The sequence below is a fragment of the Numenius arquata genome, chromosome 8, assembly GCF_964106895.1.
Source record: "Numenius arquata chromosome 8, bNumArq3.hap1.1, whole genome shotgun sequence".
Classification (NCBI taxonomy): Eukaryota; Metazoa; Chordata; class Aves; order Charadriiformes; family Scolopacidae; genus Numenius; species Numenius arquata.
In genome coordinates, this window is record NC_133583.1 from 16,578,566 (window position 1) to 16,599,507 (window position 20,942).

At 46.2% G+C, this 20,942-nt stretch overlaps 1 protein-coding gene across 1 annotated transcript in view; it reads right to left on the minus strand.

Moving 5' to 3' along the window:
- Nucleotides 1-20,942, minus strand: part of DNAH1 (dynein axonemal heavy chain 1) — a 71,757-nt gene that overhangs the window by 23,977 nt on the left and 26,838 nt on the right. The window contains 25 exon segments of the mRNA XM_074152506.1: nucleotides 369-565; nucleotides 1,953-2,183; nucleotides 2,978-3,156; nucleotides 4,648-4,686; nucleotides 5,049-5,222; nucleotides 5,355-5,512; nucleotides 6,205-6,365; nucleotides 6,858-6,998; nucleotides 7,697-7,801; nucleotides 8,100-8,258; nucleotides 8,877-8,996; nucleotides 9,668-9,862; nucleotides 10,149-10,326; nucleotides 11,974-12,128; nucleotides 12,597-12,688; nucleotides 12,802-12,988; nucleotides 13,092-13,178; nucleotides 13,686-13,835; nucleotides 14,159-14,272; nucleotides 15,347-15,452; nucleotides 16,521-16,709; nucleotides 17,316-17,429; nucleotides 17,929-18,092; nucleotides 18,738-18,878; nucleotides 19,744-19,923. Coding sequence (XP_074008607.1) covers nucleotides 369-565; nucleotides 1,953-2,183; nucleotides 2,978-3,156; nucleotides 4,648-4,686; nucleotides 5,049-5,222; nucleotides 5,355-5,512; nucleotides 6,205-6,365; nucleotides 6,858-6,998; nucleotides 7,697-7,801; nucleotides 8,100-8,258; nucleotides 8,877-8,996; nucleotides 9,668-9,862; nucleotides 10,149-10,326; nucleotides 11,974-12,128; nucleotides 12,597-12,688; nucleotides 12,802-12,988; nucleotides 13,092-13,178; nucleotides 13,686-13,835; nucleotides 14,159-14,272; nucleotides 15,347-15,452; nucleotides 16,521-16,709; nucleotides 17,316-17,429; nucleotides 17,929-18,092; nucleotides 18,738-18,878; nucleotides 19,744-19,923 — 3,716 coding nt within the window.

A 20,942-nucleotide genomic window follows, 5' to 3' on the forward strand; every position in this document is an offset into this window, starting at 1 on the left:
ACTTGATCACTTGTCACTAGTAGCTCCTGTCTTTGTCTTTCAGGTGCTCAGCTCCCGGGAAGAAGCCCCTATCTCTCCCCCTTCCATACTGAGCATTGCACAGGCCAGTGAGCTGCCATGGACCATGTTGCATTTGCTCACTCGCTGCATGCCTGCAGCAGTAACCCAAGCTACAAGCAGGCAAGAGAGTCCAATTTTCTTACTGTAAATGTGCATTTTGACTGAACCTTAGCTCTTGAGTGTTAAATCTGAAGTCAGCAACCAGAAAAATGTGTAACCATTAGCAGGAAGGGCAGGAAAAGAGATTCTCTTGGAGGCAGCCCCAATGGAGCTGCTCCACATTATGTGCATAGAAGTGCATTACTTACATGTGAGATGCCAGTCTGGTGAGAGACTGTCTCCCACTTCCCCCAACACCCAGGAGAAGAGCATTCCCTGGAGCCTGCCGCAGGATCCGGCTGATTCGGCAGATATGCTGTATTGCATCCATGAAAAGCACAAGCTTCAGCTCTGGGGTGTTGGTTTGATTGTATTCCTCCAGGTAATCCTCAATCACAACCTTCAGCTGTGGGCAAAACAGCCAAATGTCACTACCAGATAAAAGCAAACGTGAGGGTGTGGGTGGCTGTCTGAAGCACAGCCAGGATCCCGGGAGGGCAGAGCCCAGTGCTCAGCAGGGGCTGGGAGCAGCTGCCTCTCTCAGTTGCTCCCTGGGAGCCCCTTGTGGGGAGGTGATGGCTCTCTTTGCTCCATGCTCCTATAGGAACTGCCATTGGACTGGGCTGAATTTAGCCAGTGGTGGTGGCAGCAGCTGCTGAATGGTGACCTTAAACCAACTCAGGCAAGTGACTAAGGTCTGCTGTTCCCAATGGTGCTGTTTTGCTGGAGAAACAGCAGTTCAAAGTAAAATAGCTTATGGCTGCTTGACCCATGCTGTTCTAGGGCCTCCCTCTGGGAGAGCTGCCTCACTCTACAGCTGACCACTGCCTGCTGCTGCATCCCATGGTTAGGATCCTGGCTGGAAAGGTCAGGTGGTGGAAAAAAACCCCGCTGGCCGTAGATGATTAGAGAAGCGCACTCCTCTCCTGGTACAGCCATCACAGTGAATAGCTGCAGGAGCAGTCTGTCCTGCCCTTTCCAGAACTCTCTTCAACAGCACCCTCAGGCCAGAGCAGAAGATGAAGCATGAAGACATCTGGGATTGGGTCCCACCCCCTCAGCAATTTCACTGTGAACCTGGACAAGTAAAATCAGCTGGAATTTATACAGAATAGAGATCCCTGCCTAGATGCTCAAGTTCTGCGTGCATCAGTGGGCTGTGCTGCAGCTTGGTAAGTCTGGCTGTCTCAGCTGTGCTCACCTCGGTGGGGGACAGGCCTACCTACTTTGCAAAAGAGATTGGAAAGCTCAGTTAATTACCAGTCCTTGCCATACAGCTATCACAAGAGGAGAGACAACAGGATAATCATCTGTTTCTGGTAATGAGCGCAAAAAGTACTGCTCATTGCCTTTGCTTAATTATCACTACCAAAGTACTTGCAGTATATTCTCCAACAGAGAATCTGGCACTAGCATTAATTACTTGCGAAGGTCAATTGTAAAGTCTTTAATGGCAAAAGTATTATTGTTTGGGAGTAATGTGCCATTTCTTTCCAGCAAATTTCACTTTCCAGTCCCAAGTACAGCCCATTTGGGAGATTTGGCATAGCAGGCTGCCTCCAGGATGGGGGATGCAGCGACAACTTGTTACAACTCAACTTCCCATCACACCAAAGGCAGCCACTATCCGTACCTGGGGTAGGATTTCACATGAGAGCCTTGGGAGGGTTTGTGAATCCAGACACCTTCAATTCAAGCAGTCCCATGGTTACTATTAAATGTTTTCTTTTGTTTGCAGAAGACTTGGAAGGTGTGAACATAGTTCACATCATCATGATTCCCAGGGTTCTTACCCTTTCCTGACTGTCGATTGCTTGGTACAGTTTGATATTGGCACTTGGCTCCATGAAGTCCCCAAATAGAACTGGTTGGGAGGGGATGACCTCTTCAAAAGTGGTGCCTAACTCCTCCATCATACGCTTCATCAGATTGTCAAACCAGGTCCGGTCCTCCTTGCTGACCAGGCGATCACAGAAGACTCGGCAGCTCTCATGGTACCACAGTTTCAGCAGGTCCAGTTTGTCCTGGTAGGAAGTCCCAGCAAAACACCCCCATGAGAGAAACATTAAGAGCCTTGCTGTCAGGAAAGCTGGTTCCTGCCCAGCATGTGGCCAGCCCCACTTCTGCTAGAAGGCAGCTGGAGTGGAGAAAGAACTGGGCGGAGGAAGTTGCATTCCCTTCTCCTCTCAAAAACAACTCTTGTCAAAACAGCTGCTTTGCAGGGAGCTTATTACAGCTTCAGCTAATCCCCCCTTTATTTGTCCATATGTCTGGCTTTCTTTGAGAGATTTTAATTTCATGTTGTTTGTCCTTATCTTTACCCCAGTTTGATTTAATTTTTACTGTTTTCAGAAGTTCCTGTGTTTTTTTGGAAAGATCCTTTTATTCAGGTGTAGCATGGAACCAGGGTCCCAAGTACTTGCTGTGATAAATCGATCTCTACTGGCTAGGCTGGACCCAGAGCAAGGTCCTCAAGAGAGCTGAAGGGGCAGAAGCCTCCATTGCTACAAGCCAGTAACAGGACAACACCTCTGCCCCTGCATGGTCCCCTGCGTGACTCCATCCAGCCCTGAATGGTTGGGCTGTGGCCACTCACTTGCTTCCACACCAAGGAAGGGCTGGAGTGGCAGTGGGGCTCTGTTTACTACTGGTACTAGACAATACAGCCAAAGGGAAGGTCACCACCTTCATTGAACAGTACCAAAATGCAGCTTCAATAAGAAACTGAGGCCTGTTTGCAGGCCTGTCAATGAGATCTTAACTGGAACGTTTCTGGTCTTCCCTTGAGTGGTGTTGGTGTGTTGATGGGAGGACTCACCTCCACCTTGCTGGGCTCAGCCATGAGCATGCCCTGGAACACCTTGGAGAGGTCCCTCAGGTTGAAGGTGTAATGTGACTTTGCTGGTGTGGGCAGCAGCTCAGATGTGATGGTCGAATACACGCGGATAGTGGCATCAACCAAGGGCTCATTCAAGTCTTTGACTGCAAGTGCTCCTGCTGTAGAGACAGAGGAAGGTGGAGAGGGATGGTGAGGTGGCAACTCTGGGTTGCTCCACGAATACCTGGAGGTCCTGGCAGTGCACAGAGGTGGCACTGAGTGGCAGAGGTGTTGCTAGGATGTCCTGGTTCTGGTGGGAATAGGGTTAATTTTTGCAAGGAGCTGGGATGGGACACAGCAAGGTCAGCCATGCTCAGCATACAGCTGGGGGAGCTGGCCAGGGTGTGGGACAGGAATAGTCACTTGGGAGCGGGCTGGGGCTTTTCCGGGGTTTGGTCGGTGAGCAGTGGTACATTAACCGTGTTTTGTATATTCCTCTATCAGTATTATTGTTGTTGTATTCCTCTTTCCCTTGCTGTTACGTTAAACTGCCTTTATCTCAACCCATGAGTTTTGCCTCTTTCTTCCAATTTTCCCCCCATCACACCGCAGGAGTGAGCAAAAGACCACCTGATTTCTTGTTATTGTCTGCGGTTAAACCACGACATAGGACTTGGCCAGGAACACACCTTTCTTCTGCTTTCTTATGCAGACACTGTGTGGGGACCTGACCAAACGCCTGCTCACTGCAGTGGACAGTTTGCCAATGAGCTTCCCAACCAAAGGGAATCGGATTTGGGGAGGGAAGGATGCATGGCAACAATTCTGTGGTATTAAGAGTTCATGCACCGCAGGGAGAGAGGAGACACTGCCAGACAGGTAATTGGTGGCTACCTGAAATTCTCTCACCCAGGTTTTCCTTCTTCCTCCTTGTACTCCCCCAGTGGAGTCTCAGCTACTTTTAAGCTAGAAGGTGTGAGCTCTTCGCTAAACCGCCTTTGCAATTCATTGAGCTCAGCAAATGCAAAGCCACTGAGGAATAATTTCTTATGCAATAGTCTGGCAAGATTTAAACACAGCTGCTAGTTTTAGAGCAAAAAATACTTTTTTTTTTTCAGTCCCAACCAAGTTCATTACAAACACTCCTGGGGAAGTAGAGCCCTGTGACACCCAAGCATTTTGCACTTTTTTTTCCATTATTTCCAAAACTCTTCAATTTCTTTTTAAGTCACAGCTAGATACTTCAGTGTGCCTCTGGGCTCATAGTCAGGTACTGACGCTTGTGAACATTGCAAGCACTCAGAAGAAAGCTCTGCTTTGCTTTTCTCATAGCCCACTATTCTCACTCCTTCCTACTTGCAGATTTGCAGATGAGGGCACATTTGCAAAGATGATCCTAAATTCCCACCCTGTCAAATACAAGAAGACTCATTTAACTCCAAATGAACCCTTTTTTTCTGGGTGGCTGTAGCACCATGCTTAGATCCTCCCTGCTCAGCTGTCCACAGGCTGCAGCAGATGGAGAGCAACAGAAGGCTCTGCTTCCACAGAAGGCTGTTGTCTGGGCAAGTGTCTGTCTGCTGAAAGCACAGGTAAGCTGTGCCATGCTATGCCCATCAGCTTGTTCTGTTCAGTCTCTCTCTGTCTCTCGTCTTTCTGCTCTTACTTACGCACTGGATCTCTGTAACTTTTTTCTCCGAGGAGTCCAGCTAGAAAAAGACAGAAAGTCTGAGTCATGACTTTACTTGCTGAGGTGAAGGATAACTGCACCATCTATCACAAACAAAATCCTGTTTGAAAGGCCCAGGCTATGGGATACCTTAAGAAACTGAGAGAGCCAAAGTTGAAGTTTGCTGATCTACACCACCAGAGTTTGGCCCTGAGACTAAACAGTGTATGAGCTCTCTATCTGCTACAATTTAAACAACGCTTTCCCAAAAGCATCTCCAAGCAACTAATGCAAGTTCCAGCTTCCAATGCTTTGATCAGATGTTCCTCCCCTTTCTACCTCTATTATCACTGAGTTGACTGGCAACATGAGGAGAAGGTGGCAGCTGTCTGCAGAACTTACCCATCCAGCTGCCAAGGATGGTGGAGAAGATGGCCTTCTTGCTGCTCTCCTCCACCTCTGTGAAGGAGAGGTAGTTGAAATGGCGGGTGAGGCGTGGAGTGACAACGTTCCTTCCCCCTCCAGGAGGTCCCATGGCACAGACAAAATTAATATCTACCAGCTTCTTAAAAGTACCTTGAAGAGTGAAAAATCATGAATGAATGCTACGTTGCAGCCAAAAACCCTCACCACAAATCTCCACCGCAGCTATATCTATCAACAGGCCAACTTTTGCCAGGAGTACTGGGCAAAGGACCTGGGTCGTACCGATCTGCTTCCTGTCGTACCAGCCCTGGTGGTCCATCCACTGCCGCAACAGCTCAATGGGTGGCTGAGCACCGTATGTTTCCAGCATGGGCATGTTCAAATCATCGATAAAAAATATGAAGTACCGCCCAACCGGAGGCCCGAACACACCCTTCCGCCTGTAAGGACAGAAGCCGTGTAAGGACACAGGACAACTCCTATTGCAAAGGTTCTCCTAACTTGATCCAAAAGCAGTTTTTTCCCCAGAGGTTTCCTGGATCAGCAGTTTCAGCTATCCTTTACACTTACACTCCATATATATTTATATGGGCCTTTGCACAGAAAAGATCTGGAGCGATGTTTGAGGCACCGGCTTCATTTTAAACACAAGTGGAATTTTGTCTACTTATGCACAATAACAATGAATAAATGGGTGCAAATAAAAGCAAAGCTTTAGCCCGCGAATCTGTTGGAAACTTCAAACCAGTGGCTGACCAGGGAGGCAAAAGGGAAGCTGTTAACCATGGGGAGTGGGATGGGGGGTCAGCAGCCATGTTTTCTCCCCTCATCAGTTTCTAGTAAGATCCCACACCTGGGTTTGCAAACACCCATGCTGTGAAATGTAGTATTTCTGGAATAACTAGAACTGGAGCAATTTTTACAGACCCTCATTAATCCTAATCCTGCCATTGTATCAAGTTATTAGTGGCTCTCACAATCCCAGCTCGGATTTGCTGTGTGTCCTATTTGTTATCCCACAGCCGTACGTGCTTGGGGCCCCTTCGGGTCTTGGGACGAAACTAAGCGGCCAAGTTGATAGAAACACTGAGCTCAGGGATGCTGCCTTTGCAAACACAGAAACGAATCTTGCCTCTTATCCAGTTTGCTGTCAATGAGGTCCTGGGTTTGGTTAGCAGAGGTGCGTGCTGAAAACATCAGGAAGTGGGTGACGTATCTGAGAGGCAAGTTCTTCAAAAGCTTGTCTGTAATGGTGAGAGTCTTCCCGGTGCCAGTGGGACCAATGCAGAGAACCTAGAAGCACAATGGGCAACGCAGTGTAACCGTAGGCATGCGGTCTGTGCTTCCCAGCTCTCTGACACTGGCTGGAGGAAAGGCATGTTCCTGCTCACTTAGGCATTCAAAGGCTGGGAGAGGACAGAAGGCTCGCTTCCTCAGTAAGGACAGCTGTTCAACAGATCTCTTGGTGTGGAAGGAATGCAACCAGAGGAGTATGAAATGGAACCGCAGGAAACAGGTAAAGTGGGATGGCGATGGGCTATCTAGCAATTGCTGTGTTTTGATTGAACAACTGAGTGTTGATATTCCTTTGGGGCCCTTGCATGGTCCCTGGGGACTGAATGGAGAACTCTTGTTGAGCAGAGAAATGCAAATCCATGACAGTGGGAAATAATCTCAAAGTACCAGGTAGCTGTTTGGTTCTGACTGCACTGGGAGAGGAAAAGGTGCCTGCCTTGATGAGAACAAGGTTGAGTCAAAAAATCAAAGACAAGGCTGGGCACGTACTGGCTTACGGTTGGTGAGCAACAGCTCCAGCAGATGGGCCATTCGGACTGTGTTCATCGTGGGCACAATAATGTCACAGAAGTTGGTATCAGGAACCATGGTGAACTTTGCTGAAGAGTCCAGCCACTTCTCCCAGCATGCCTGAAAGGTATGGCTGTGTTTAGAGGGGGCAGTTGCATCTATGCCCTACAGGAATAGGAAAACTATTTCGGCTGTGTTTTCCCCATCACAGCACCTTGTGTGGCCTTCCCAAAGAAACAAAGCTGGCAGCTTCTGCTGAGCATAAAGAGCCCTTCATGGGCATCAGACTTTGCTCTGATTTCAGGAAGGGGAAGCATTTTTCCTTTTTTTTCCAGCCTAGGGGCTGGTGACTGTCAGTCAGATGGGCCTTCTATGCCCTGCTGTCTCCTGTGAAAAACATGGTATATTTGTCTGCATTGCTCCTCCCTCCAGACTCTGCTGCACACAGCTCTTCTGCTGTTGTGCGCTCCTTTCTAACACAGACAGACCTTTCCATCTGAGCTTCTCCCTGTCCTCCTCCAGCAGCCACACTTGTAGAGATCCCTCACTTTCCTGAGCACTGGCAGAGGCACGCAGGTCTGAATTGACCAGTCCTTGGCTCAGATTCAAAAGATCTGCTTCACAACCCTGAGGGCAAGAAACTGCCTTCTTCCTTTAATGACAAGCTTCATTTCACTTTAAACATTCTAACCTGGTTCCTATAGGCCTTTCTTATTTGCCCTTGATGAGAAAATCCTATCACATCTGGCAGGACTGCATTGCTTCCTGGTCCCTCCCTGCAAATTGCCCAGCTTGGAGTAGAAAGTGAAATATTTTACCTCCCTAATGATGTCCTCATCCAGATCATCTTCAGCACTGCTAAGTCCCGCATCGTTCAGTTTATAGTCATAAACCAGCCCTTCTTCTGGGAAAAGTAACTGGATCTGCGGGAATAAAGCTGGGGTAAACTTGGCTGCCACTCAGCTGAATTCACAGGAGGATCTGCACTATTGCAAGGAAGACTACTAATGGGATGCTGCTCAGGCATCTCCCAGATCTTCTCCCCAGATCTTCCAGCTCCAGGGGTCCCTTGAAGTTTGAGGGAGCTGTGGTATACCAGATCCCATGATGAAGCTCATCCAAAGCCTCCAGGCTTTCAAGAAGCTCTGACCCCCATTCCTCATTACCTCACATTACCCCATTCCTCTACGATGAGAGAGGATTTGCTTTTCCTTTACTCACCTTTTCCTTCACCATCTTCTCCCTCAGCCATGAGCTGAAGGCCATGCGACCTTGGGCATCTCCCGTAGCGCCCACACTCCAGATCAAGGCAAATATAAACCAGGGTTCAATCAGCTCCCTGATACGCACTGCCTTCTCCTGGGGAATCTTCTTAATTCCCTGAGAACCACAGAAGAGCAGATGTAAAATTCTCAGGCATGGTTAAGGTACACAACGCACAACTCTTCTTAACGTCCTCAAAATTCTACTCAGCTCCTATGTATCTTTTTCTAGCTAGTTTTTCAGGGGCCTTGTCAATGTATTCTGGGGATTAAAACTTCCTGTTTCACTGGTGTACTTGAGAGACTCCCCTTGCTGAACTAATGTCACTCAACAGGAGCTGGGAGAAGAATTCAGTCTTTGGTTTTTAATTTGAAAATTGTCCAGCTTTCTTCAATACTAATTCTCAAAGGACCTGCAATCTGAAGTGCATCACTGCTCAGCTCTGATCTCTGCTTTCCACTCATTCTCCAATTCCCTCTGCTGTAAATAAAAGTGAACCTCTTCCCTCCATGCCCAGAAGGCATGGAGTTTATCTTTCGCTCTTTCAGTGGGCAAAGCATAATCCTTCCAGGTTTACCTGTGCTTTGCAGGATGTTGTATTGCCTTCTGCCACGTAGATGAGCTACAGCATGACCTTTCTGTATCAACACTTTGTTTTCCGGTGACTCACCTTCTGCATGACTTAGTGCCCTTAATTGTTACAGATGCACACAAATGATAGAAGCAAAATCGTACCTCAATGGGAATGAAAGGTTGAAACAAACATTCCAAGAGCATGAGGAGGCTCCTTGTGAGGTTACTGTCCATTGAGGGAATTATCTCCTTCACAAAACTCCGGACAAAAGTGATGGCCTCCTGTAAGGAGAGGCAGGACAGCTCGGTGTCACCATCCAACACACCTGACTTTGCTTTTACCTTCTAGGGTTCTGGTTTCTCCTTGCCTCCCTGCAGACTACATTTAGCAGGGAGGGTATGACTGAGAATGCTGCCTTTTCCTGCTGTGTCCTGAGTACCACCATTTTGACTGGAGAAAAGTAAATCAAACTGCTTGCTTCAGTCTTAGCCACAAGAAGCCTCTGGGCCTGCCTTCTGTTTCTGTGCAACAGTGATGTGCATCTTGTGCCATCACTGCCGTTAAATAGTTTGCTCCCTTCAGACCTTTCCTTTGCATCTCTGGGTTATTCATTAAAATAGAGGCCCAGGAGAAGATCAGAAATAACAAGACTTGTTCTTACGACTTTCTCCCTGGAGTAACTCCACTGTAAGCAATGGATGATTTTGTCCAGAAGATAATTTTAAAAGGAAATAAAACAAACAATAATCACCAATAAGACCAAGAAACATCTGTAGGGATGGGTGAATAACCTCTATTAAACCCAGGAAATTCACAGAGCAGTTTGTACACCATTAGTCTGAAGTGTTCCCACAGTGGCATTTAAATCCAGGCCTTGACAAGTCTGGGCTGGTTGATATCTGAGCTGATATGCTCCAAGCCACGGAGGGGCAGAAACAACATGGTAGCTCACCTTGAGGAATCTCTTGAAGAGAGATGCCAGCTGCTGTGAGAAGGGCTGCATGATGCCTGGGATTTTTTGCAGCCAGCACTCGATGAAGGGCTCCAGCCCCAAGATGCTCGGTTCCAGGTAAACCATGCCACAGCGGGAGACTGTGGCAGGGGAAGCAACAGCCAGATCCTGGACTTCAAACATCATGGTCATGCTCTGGAAATCACAAAAGGACAGAAAGACGGATCAGGACTTGATCACTTCTGATATGTCTTTCAGAATAACTTGGTGAAGCTGAAATATTTCCCTTTGCTGCAGTAGCCCTCTTCTTGTGTTGTTTGTGCAGCACAGCAGAGGTCTGGTGAACACAGGGTTGCTACTGAGACACCAACTTCCATACAAGTCCATGACAGACATCAAGTACAAAGTAAAAGGCAAGTCTGTTCCAAGAGGGAGGAAGGAAAACAGACGACAGGCAGCAAAAGCAGAAGGGATGAGTTACCTCTGTCAGCTTGATGATTTCCCCTGAGCTGAGACACAGCTTCTTATTGTCATCTAGCACTGTGTTCATGTTCTCAATCCACAAAGCATCAACTGGCCCATCAAACATGTACCACTTCTTGCTGGTGTCAGTGGCCGCAGCTCCCCGACGGATGAGTGAGGAAAGGATCCCATCTGTCCTGAAAAGTGGGAGGAAGGCAGAGCTTGGACAATTCTGCTTTTTCTGAAATAAATGGCAAAGTTTCCACCATATAAGGCAACAGATCTTACCCTGGTGTTCATGTGCCCAAGGATACCTGCACCTCACTTCTTGATGAGGACTGAGACATACCTCTCAGATGGAGCAGCACCATGAAACAATTTCTTTGGGCATTAGGACCTGGACTTCATGTTATCTAAATATAAAATGCCAAGCTTCCCTTTAACCTCTCTGTCCTCAGTGAAAAACAAAGAGGCCCTGCTAGCATCCAGTTCAAGTCATAGGTGGGTTATCTGCTCTGGAGGTGCCTCTTTGTCTCTGTCAAGTGTAAAGGGAGACTCAGGGCAGCTACTCTGCTGAGTCAGATGCTTCATTTGGGTAACTATAGGTTAGGAGGATTAATCCAGGCTAAAGAGCATGACCCTACCGTCTTTATAACTGAAGTTCCCCATCCTCAGCTGCCTGTGAATGCCAGTGACGCTGGAGCTGGTGAACAGGAGAACAGACACACAAGGAATGCTGGCTGTTGACAGCAAGAACTTAATCTGTACATGGAAACCTGGACTGCAATTTCTGTTCAGGCCCTGGACTCTACTCCTGTTATTAAATAATTATTTGTTATTTTTATAGTGCTAGTGAATTCCAGGGTATTGTTACTGAGATCAAGGAAAAACAGTCTGTTCTAAAGCTCAGCTGATTAAAACAGATGGATTTGTCTGTAAATACATTTTACATGGCTGCTTTATTTTTCTTTTTGTCATGTTGATGTGTCTGTGTGCTGCCCTTGGGTAGGGTCACATCATAAATAAACTGTCAAGCTTAACTGGAATATCCTATAAAATGTCCTTCAGTAAAGATGCACCAGAGCCCAGGCTGGGAAGCTCTGGGTCTCAGCATTGGTAATGTTTACTCGCTTGCACTTTTCCTAGAGGCAGTTAGTTTCATGTTTATTTAGTTTCCCTGGTTTTACAGAACACAGTCTTTAGCTCTGCCCCTAAGCAAGCGATGGGTGACAGGGCCAAAGGGAGATTCACACTGCTTCTCACACCTTAGCTTCCAAATAAAGTGAGCTGCAAAGTCAACCTCAGGTCACATATGGAAACATAAGCAGTAGGACCTGGCTGCCAAGAGGGCAAATGGGCTATTGGTTCTCACTTCCAAACCATGTAAGCAAGCAGGAGCCCTGGTAATGGGAAAGAAATGCCCCTTTATGCCTGAAAGTCATCCTTCATCATTCAAGGCCACCAGTGTATTTATACAGAATAATTCAAGAGCACAGTGCAGAGATCACTTTTCTTTAGAAGCAAAGCAAATGTTTTTAAGCTGCTGTATCTTAAAGCAGGGGCATGTGCTCCAAAGCAATTGAATTATTCCTTGTTACGCAGTTAATGCTGCCAGCTCAGCTGCAGTCACTGTCTGGGCATGTGTTGGCAGCTGGGCCAAGCGCACAATAAAAGATGTCAGCTTAAATCGCCATGACTGGCTATTGTAGTTTGGTGAGGATAAGGACTTGATTGCTTCTGGTTTTATGCCACTACCCTAAATAGTTCTCAGCCTTGAAGAGAAGACACTCAAGAAGAAAAACGTTTCCCATCTGGAAGGAAGGAAAGCAGGTTTTGTACTTTACCACTCATGCGTTAGCAAGTTGAACTCTCCATAAAGCTGGCCCATTGTGATGGATTTGGGATTCAGAACAAAGTAGCTGACTGCTTCATAATTCCCACCACTGGCTGCAGGCTGACCTTTCAGTGACGTCATTGCAGCTGCCAGGACTTCGTAACTCTGCAAAAGCAGGAGAGCAAGAGAGTTAACTGCCATGGCTCCATAATGACAAAGCCACTTGCTCTCTCAGCAACTGCATTCAAAATGCAGTGAGAAAGGAGACGGAGTGAAGGATAATATCATAGTAAGGAGATGCCTGTCGGTGTTCACAGAAATAAAGCATTTCAGATGTAGGCAGAGGAAGTTAGGTCACCCGTGCAAGAGGCCTGAAGCATCTCAAGATGTCAAAGTATGTCTCAACCTTAGAAACTGGCAGCAGAGCTAATAAACTTCAGTCTAATCTCTCAACTAGAAAGAGTGAGCTACTAATATACTTCCCCATGGCTAAAAATCAATACTAAAAGACAGCATCTCGGTCCCCTCACTTCTACATGAGAGAAGCTGGAACTGTCGGAGTGAGAGTCCTCTGTGAAGCGTGACCCTCTGCATCACTAGGTGGGTGACAGTTTGCTGGGTCTAGCACCATACCTTTGTCTTCCCAGAGCCTGTTGGCCCCACTAGCATAAGGCCATGACGAACCACAGTGGTTTCATAGAGCTGGATGCATTTAGCCACAAAACCTGCAGAGGAAGATGATGCAGAGGGGGTCTGGGACCAGCTCTCTTTCCTAGGGCAGAGGACTGGACTAAAAGCCCAGGCCCAGAGGGAGCTAGTGGAGAGCCTTTCCCCTTACCATCAACATCCTTCAGATTCCCTTTGATGCAGGATTTGCGAATGGCTTCTTCCAGGATGCCATAATCAACAGGCTCTTCTCTGATCTTGGGAAATAAATCTGAGACAATACCACTGAAGAGCTTGAGATCATCCTGCAGGAATTTGGGTACGTTGGCATCCCTGATAGCCCGCAGGCAGATCAGCTCCTGCACAGATTTAAGAAACCAGAACTTCAAAGATCCTGCCTCTTATGTGGCTGCAGAAAAGGCCACACAAGTCTATGACAGTGTGAAGTATAAGCACATTTACCTCATTCATAGTAGGATTCTCTCTTTTGAGGTTGCCAGCTGTTGAGATGACCGTCTTCACAGCTCTCATCCCAAAGTCATAGTGGTCCTGGAAAAGGCATAGAGGAAATAATGTCATCAGATACAGGAACATCACCTAAAAAAGAGTGAACCTATGCAGGCACTCAGTTAGCAGGTAAGGAAAAAAAAAAAGGAAAAAAAGAAAGAGAGAGTTATGCCTTCAGAACAACTGCTCCTTCATCCAAGTCTGCTCTCAGGATCCTTCAAACAACTAACTAGTCCTCAGCTGTACAGACTATGGGTGAGGAAGATGAGAATAACTGGATGATGAAAAATCATTGATGGGGGAGAAGTAGGTAGAGCTGCTTGGCTCAACTCTCCTGCCACTGTAATCCTAACTAGGACTGAAGGTGAATGCACGTTCAGCCACAAGAGGAGAAATGAGAATTAGAAAGGAGGGGGGTAGTTGAGGAAAGGGTATTGTGACCTGTTTGTGATGTGCTATCACAAGGAACCAAGAGAACCATCCAGGTACTTTGTGCCAAGGCTGAGAAAGCCTCACTTTTAAAAAAGTCATGAACACTCAGGCATCTACCTGGCTGCTGAGCTGCTCTGACAATAGTTTGAATGTTGTGGTAATCTTCTTTGCAAGAACTTTGGCTTCATTAAACCCAAAGGAGTAGAGTGAGATCTCAGCAATCATGGAGTAATCCGGGACCATCATAGCCACAGGACGAAAGAGAGCCTGAAACATACAGTTCCAACACAAGATCAAACCACTGTTGTTTCTTGCTTTTTCCAGCAAATTGAAAAGGCTGAGTATGTATCCCAGACTGTTTAGAGGACACAGCATGAGTGTGCCTGGCACCTGTCAGGATAGCATCCCTGCAGACTGCAATCTGAGGAGTGCCATTTGCTTACAGATGTGATTCAAATCTCAAAATGATCCTAGAAACTTTCCAAAAGCATCACATCCCAGTCCTTGTCACGGACACACTGGTGGTCTGGGTAGCATCCAGCACCTGTACCACCCCTCTTCTTTCCGTCTATGCAGCCTGCCCTCCTCACCTTCAGGTTATCGGGCAGTTCAGTACGCCCAGCGTACCCTGGGTTCATTGTGATGAAGACTGCACAGGATGGGACCAGGGGGATCTCTGTGCCTTCAAACATGAAGCGATCCACCTAGAAAATTAAAAATATGATCATCCTCAAAGAACAGAGTCTGACCTGCAAATTTAATAATGCAGCAGAATCTTTCAAGAGGAAAACAATGGTTTTCAGTAGTTAAATTATCAAGCATGGACACACACAGCTGTCCACAACTGTAGTGATTTAATCTGGTCCCATTGCAGGAATCCAGTATTACCAGCAATATTTTTCCTTGTTTAAGAAACTGGGCTCACGGTAGATTTACTGATAGGATACAATTTATTTTTTTGGCTCTTGAACAGATTTATATCCCTCCAGCTGTAAACAAACATCTTTCCATTTATTCTGCAGTAGAGTTTGGACCTGAATTAATTCATGGCAGAGAAGGTAAAGAGAAACCTAAATCCTTTTTAAAGTTGTGTAGGTAGTAATTTCAGATGGGGGATAAAGGAATGCAGAAGAATTCACAGAGTGCAAGTTTCTAATTCCAAGCCAAAGTCAAGGAGATTCAGGTCTTAACCTCTCTGAGTCTAGAGAAGACAAAGCAGAGGCCGGCTGCTAGACTGGCCAGCAGCTGAGTCTCCACATAAAGCCAACAATGCACTTTACATTGCAACTCCGTGTATGCATGAGTATGCATTTTTCTGCACTTACTGGGTTTTGTGAACCCACTAAAGCTTGGATAACACATTTAGACAAACGCAGTGCTGAACAACTCATGGCAGAACACTGGCTGCTGTTATCACAGTTCCAATTTGTACCAGCTCAGTGGATCTGTACCGGAGTGTCTCTCACACCAAAGCCTGCTGGCACTGCAGCTCAGGCTGAGAAGTACTTCAGTCTGCGAGAGTGTGGGCAACTGTGGCAGCACAGACTAGGGTGAGGTTACAAAACCCAGCCAGGATGCTGACTATGTAATGGCCTGATACGATGGGCCACAGCCAGGGCATTACTCATGCCTCTCCAAGCTCAAGTATATCTGTCTGAGTTGCCCCCGAGCAGTGAAGTGGGTCCTCTGTGAAGATGCGTGCAAAGACAAGGACTTGCCTAGACTAGCTCACGTGGAGATTTTTTTGCTGCCTTTGCATCCCCATGTTAATTACGTACCCTCTGCTGCTGTGCTTTCTGAATGGTTGTGATCTGCTGGGCCACCACAGACAGCACCTCGATATCAATGCGGTTGAACTCATCAAAGCAAGCCCATGCACCAGCACTGAGAAAGGAAGGAAAAATGGGGAGAAGCAGGAACATCATACAGAAGCAAACTTGCAGTCACAAGCTCAGCTAGATCTAGAAATTATAAATCCAAATCCTGGGGAGGCAGCACAGAGACAAGCAGTGAATCTAAAAGGCACTTAACATCCCACAGCAGGTAGTGATGCAGCCCCAGTGTACTGGTATAGTGGAAGGTGCTTTAGCCCCTCACCCCAACCATGCACCCCAGGCCACGTGATAAGAGAGAAGGTGCATGGTCCCTGCAAGACCATGGCAATGTCTGACCCTAAAGCCTGGGACAAATTCTGCATGTTAAAGATTTGGGCTTGAAAGAGGTGTCAAGTGGAATTCCTGTTTTGTACCTGAGCTATAAGTGTAGCAGATAAAATTTAGACTTCTCTTAAGTCCATTTTTCAGTGCTTGGAAGACTATGTATAAAGCTGGAAGCATGTATATGAGGAAGGTGATCTTCCCACAAGGCATGGTTTAAGAAAGAAGTGGAATTACTTACAAAGGAAACATCTGAGAAGAGTATCAGCTTTTGTTGGAGTAACTAATTCAGATTCACCAGCATGCAACAGACTAATTGGACCAGCTCTGTTTGAAATGTAGAGAGAATCGTCTCTTAGAGGATCCCTCAGGGCTTAGAGCAGTCTCTCTTGGCTGCTCAATTTTGGATACAATCAGCAGATTCTCTCCTTCTTAAGATTAAGCAGCTTGTGGGCTGAATCTCAGTCCAATGTGTATGATACTAAAACAAAGGCCAGAGCTGCAAACATTTGCACAGGTTTCTAATAGTGGATTGGTGCAAAGCATTTTAATTTTGCCTTAAATGAACAGGATCTCTTTTTATCCTTTTTTTTTTTTTTTTTTTTTAATTGGCTCAACTGGCACTCCCTTCTGGCAGGAATTTTATAACTTTGCTCATTCTGGAACACAGTAAACCACTTACTAGGGTTTTGCTTGCTCCTCTGGGCTGCTATGATAACTACTCACCAATTCCCAGTGGCCAGCATCCCTGTATCATACCCACTCCTTTAAAATGACATACAGCATTTCATCGTACCTGGCTAGTCCCTTGAAAAACTTTCCCATTGCCATAAAGTCAAGCTGGTCAGAGCAGTTGAACACTACAGTTTGGATGGCAAGTGCTTTCCCCAGGTCTTTGGTTGTTTCTGTTTTTCCTGTTCCTGCTGGTCCTGCGGGTGCTCCTCCAAATTTCAGGTGCAGAGCCCCTGTAAGCGTCAGATAACACCTACAACAAAGAAGAGACTAGATGATGAAAAGCATTTCTATCACTGATTTCAGCAAGGGAGACGTATGATCTTTCCAGCTGGAGACAAGTAGGAATCCATCATTTACTATTCTACGGAACTGCTTAGATACGCAGCACTCTGCAAAGGAGTTAGCTATGTGGCCTTGATTAGTATTCATGGGGGCCTGCATGGATAAATCCTTCTGCCACTGGCTACAAATTCACTCTCCAGAAAAAGGACACTTACAAAAGGGTATAACTATTATTGCTGCTACATACTCTGGAGTATTAGATGCCCCTATCTAGTGGTTTGTAGAAGAGCTTCTTAGCTACCAGGTGGGCATTTTATATGAGTGAGAGCACTACATTAAGAATCAGGAGAGTGAAAGCAATCAGTCTGAGCACTGATCACCAGGAATACAGTAGAACCGATGCCAGGGTGCTCCTATGCCCTCGTCTCAGGTAGTCCTTTACTGTACAAATGGTTTCTATTTACATACATTAAGCAGTGAGACCAGCATGGTCAGATCCTCGGTTTAAATCCCTGAGGCTTGTTCATCTGGAAAAAAACCCCACCACTTATTACCCAGAAAACAATCTCCTTACCTGTCAGTGAGGGGCGTGATAACCAGACGGCCGCTGTTCCCTAGATATTCATAGCCGTAGATAAATTCAGCATTGACAGCTCTGACGTACAGGTCTCCCCTTGTCCAGTAGTATCTAATGATGAATGAACGTGACATCAGAAAGATAAACTGGCTGGCAGCCAACACATCAGCTCATAAGACTACAGCCTGCAGGTCTGGAGACCTGCATGTCATGGGATTTCCCTCTCGAGAGAATAAAGGAGAAGGTAACACAATAGGGTGGACAGGAGTTCTCACAGGACCTGGAATTAGGCATTATATCAAGCGTCGCACTCCTTCTTTGGCAGTAGGCGTGCCCTCTGACAAGTAAGGCTGTCAAACACCATGGTATGGCTTAGTCTGTATTGCCAAAGTGGATGCCATTGAAGCTGGGTCTGCCTCAGATCCCTTAGAACTGGCCTCCTTAGCACACTTCAATCCCACTCCTCATAGGGATGTTAGAGGTGACGCAGGAATAGTGCTTACAGACTGTGCAAAGTCTGGTTTCTGTTTGTCACGGACACGGCTGATGGGTAAGGAGAATGAAGACTGGCCAGGTGGGCCAGGTGAGGTTCAACAGCTATGCTCTCTACCTGAGCTGGGAGATCCACTCGAAATCATTCATGCTTGTCACATTCTCCTCAATCAGCTTTGCTGCAACATCCTTGGCATGGACCTCAATCACAATAAGAGCTGACAACACTGCTCGCTGCATCTTAGACAATTTTCCACGGACCAGGGCAACCAAATCGCCCAGCTGGGTAAGGAACAGAAAGTACTCTGAAGCAATCCACATCCTGAAGAGCCAGGCTGTGCTAGCACAATGCAGTCAAACTTATGGCATGCAGATCACAGGCTGTGTCCAGGCAACTTCTGCCTCTTCTCTTGTCAGAGATAAAAATGACTGCTCAGAAAGCAAATACTACTCAGGGCTGGCTCAGAGCTGACTTTTTAAACATTACCATGTTTAGGTGAAAATAAAGAGTTAGAGCCACCATGAGGCCCTGAGCTGAGGACACCATATCTCCCAGGTATTAGGTGTGATTAGATGCATGGAACAGATATGAAGGATGCGATTTAACTTTGATTTCTACTGTCCATTACTTCAGTTCTCCCCCACCTTTGAATTCTTGGGTGACCCTGGATAAGCTATCTTTCACCTTCTTTCTGTCTACAGGTAATGACCATATTATCAGTACTGTACATTATTTGAGGTTTATGATGACAAATATCCTAATGATTAAGATGATAAGGACCTCTCTTTCTACCTGTTTTTAAGCTGTGCTATGCAGGACTCTGTTTCTTCTACAGTATTGTCCTGGCTGTATTTGTAAGTTATCTAAGGTCTGATGATTGAAAAGTCTCCATCTGGCACAATCTCACCTTACGTTCATTTTCATACCTGAGTACACAGCTGTGGGAAAAGCCTGCTGGACAAATCTCCAGCTTCCAGAGCTTCAGACACTTCCTTTGTCCAGAAAATCTGGCAGCCAGCAATGACCACTTGGCCAGGCCATTCCAAGACCCATGTAGTACGTGGAGTCTTAAAAAAGGAAAAAAAAAAAGGTGGTAAGAAATTTTTTTTTTTAATTTATTTCTATGTCTCCCTGCTCTGAAATGCACAATTAACAAGTAAGAACTGAGTTCTTGTTTAAGAGACTTTCCTTTTTTTCCTCTAGTTGCTGTGAAGAAATCTTCTCCAGGCACAGGCTCTCTGGACACTGGATACAGCAGGTACTTTCTCTCCACTGTCACCTGCAGGTTACTCACCTGTTACAAGTGGCCAGCAGCAGGTGAAGAATAGGAATCTGTGAGACCCAAAATAATGTTTCCCCTCCTCTGGTCTGTTCTAACTTTCTTAGTTTCAAATTTTCAGACTGATTAGAAAACAGTAACAGAAATATCTTCCTTTTCAACCTTTCTCCCTCCCTAGACCCAAAACAAATAAAAATTTAAATTTTCTACCAGCATAGCTTTTACACAGAAACCAGAGCCAAGATGCATCCCCTGATGCATTGACTGAAACCAATAGTTCACAGTGCCTTGGTTGCCTTTGCCAGCATACTGTGAGAGACATGAGAGCTGAGGATGACAAAAGAGGGCAGATCTTTACAAAGAGGCAGTTGCCTGGAGAGAGGAATAGAAATGGATTCACACAGAGTTTTTCTATCATACTGGAAAGTGTTCTGTGGCTGTTAAGTGAGCATGCAGCGTTTGCATTCTCCTAGACCATTAGCTACTTGCTCAACTGCACATGCTACACTTGACACACATACACAGTTGGATTAAAGTTTGTACTTTAAAGCTAGTAGAATATCGCAAATCCTTCAGCCCCATCACTGGTGACCTCTATGGTAGGCCTGGAGCCAAGACATCAGAGACCCATCAGTCTGTGATACAATTCTTACCTCTGGATAAACACCAATTGATCTTTCTATGTTGTCCCTTACAGTGGCCTTCATGGATTTCTCCACTTCCAGCAGCCAGTCCTCCACATTGTCAGTGGGATAGATGGGAAGAAACAGCTTCACCTCTTCTCCTTCAGCAGAGTACATGTGTGTGATCTGTAGGTCCTCCTGGAACAGCAGCTAGTGCAACAGGAGATGTGAATGGAGGATTTCCTTTCTATCCCTGTCTTCCTGCCACTATGGGAGAGCCAGGCTGCAGTGGTATATGCTCATTATAAATCTGGCCAAACTTGGTTGTCAATAGTAATAAAGTGTGTGACAGATGTGTAAAATGACCCCTCTAAAAAATGGAGGATCATTGCATGAGAACAAGAGATCCACATCACTGGTTTAACTTGAGTGAAGCAAATCACATTATAGGTAGAATGAACATTTCTCATTGCCTGTCTAGGATTCAAACCCTTGATTCCTGTTCAATTCTGTAGATTCAAATAATTTCCCTTGAGGTCAGAGTGTCCGGTTTTAAGAGTAAAATTTTAACAGCTTCTCCAGTGCCCCACCATATCACTGAAAGCCCCCTTATTTATTCCAATGGCTTTGCACCAGGTTTCCAGTTCAATTTCCTTTCTATTTTCCCAAGCTAATGACTAGGAGATTGGTTTTAGTGTCTGAGTATTGTGGTGGTGCAGGCTGTGACTAGCCATGGAGTCTGAAGTCTATTAGGAATAATAAAGAGGAAAAATAGCCGGGTTAACCCCAGCTCCTAAGTACGGATGAAGGCAGAAACTTAATCAGTTCAGGCTTGTTCACTCCTTGTGCCTCCTGAGACTGTCAGCAAGAGTGGGATTCCATCCTAACTGGGTGCCTGTGAGTAGACAGCTAAATCTGAGCTATTTCTCTTGGCCTCCATGGTGGGATGGACAGACATCTCCAGAGGGAGTGTCCTTTCCTCCTAAGATGGGCATCTAAGTCAATTTCTGTAAGTTGCCCTTTGCAGAGACCTATTTTCTCCTCATTGTCTATAAAGCAATTAAGGGTCCCCAGTTCCTAGGCAGACATGTGGCTTTGAAACATCTAAAGTGAGGTTGCTTGAATCCCACTCCAGGGCAGGCAGCACCTTGCTGTGCCTAGGTGCAGTTACAGGTTCCCAGGAGATACATTTCCACACAGCAGAATGTGAACGCTCCTCCAGATGTCAG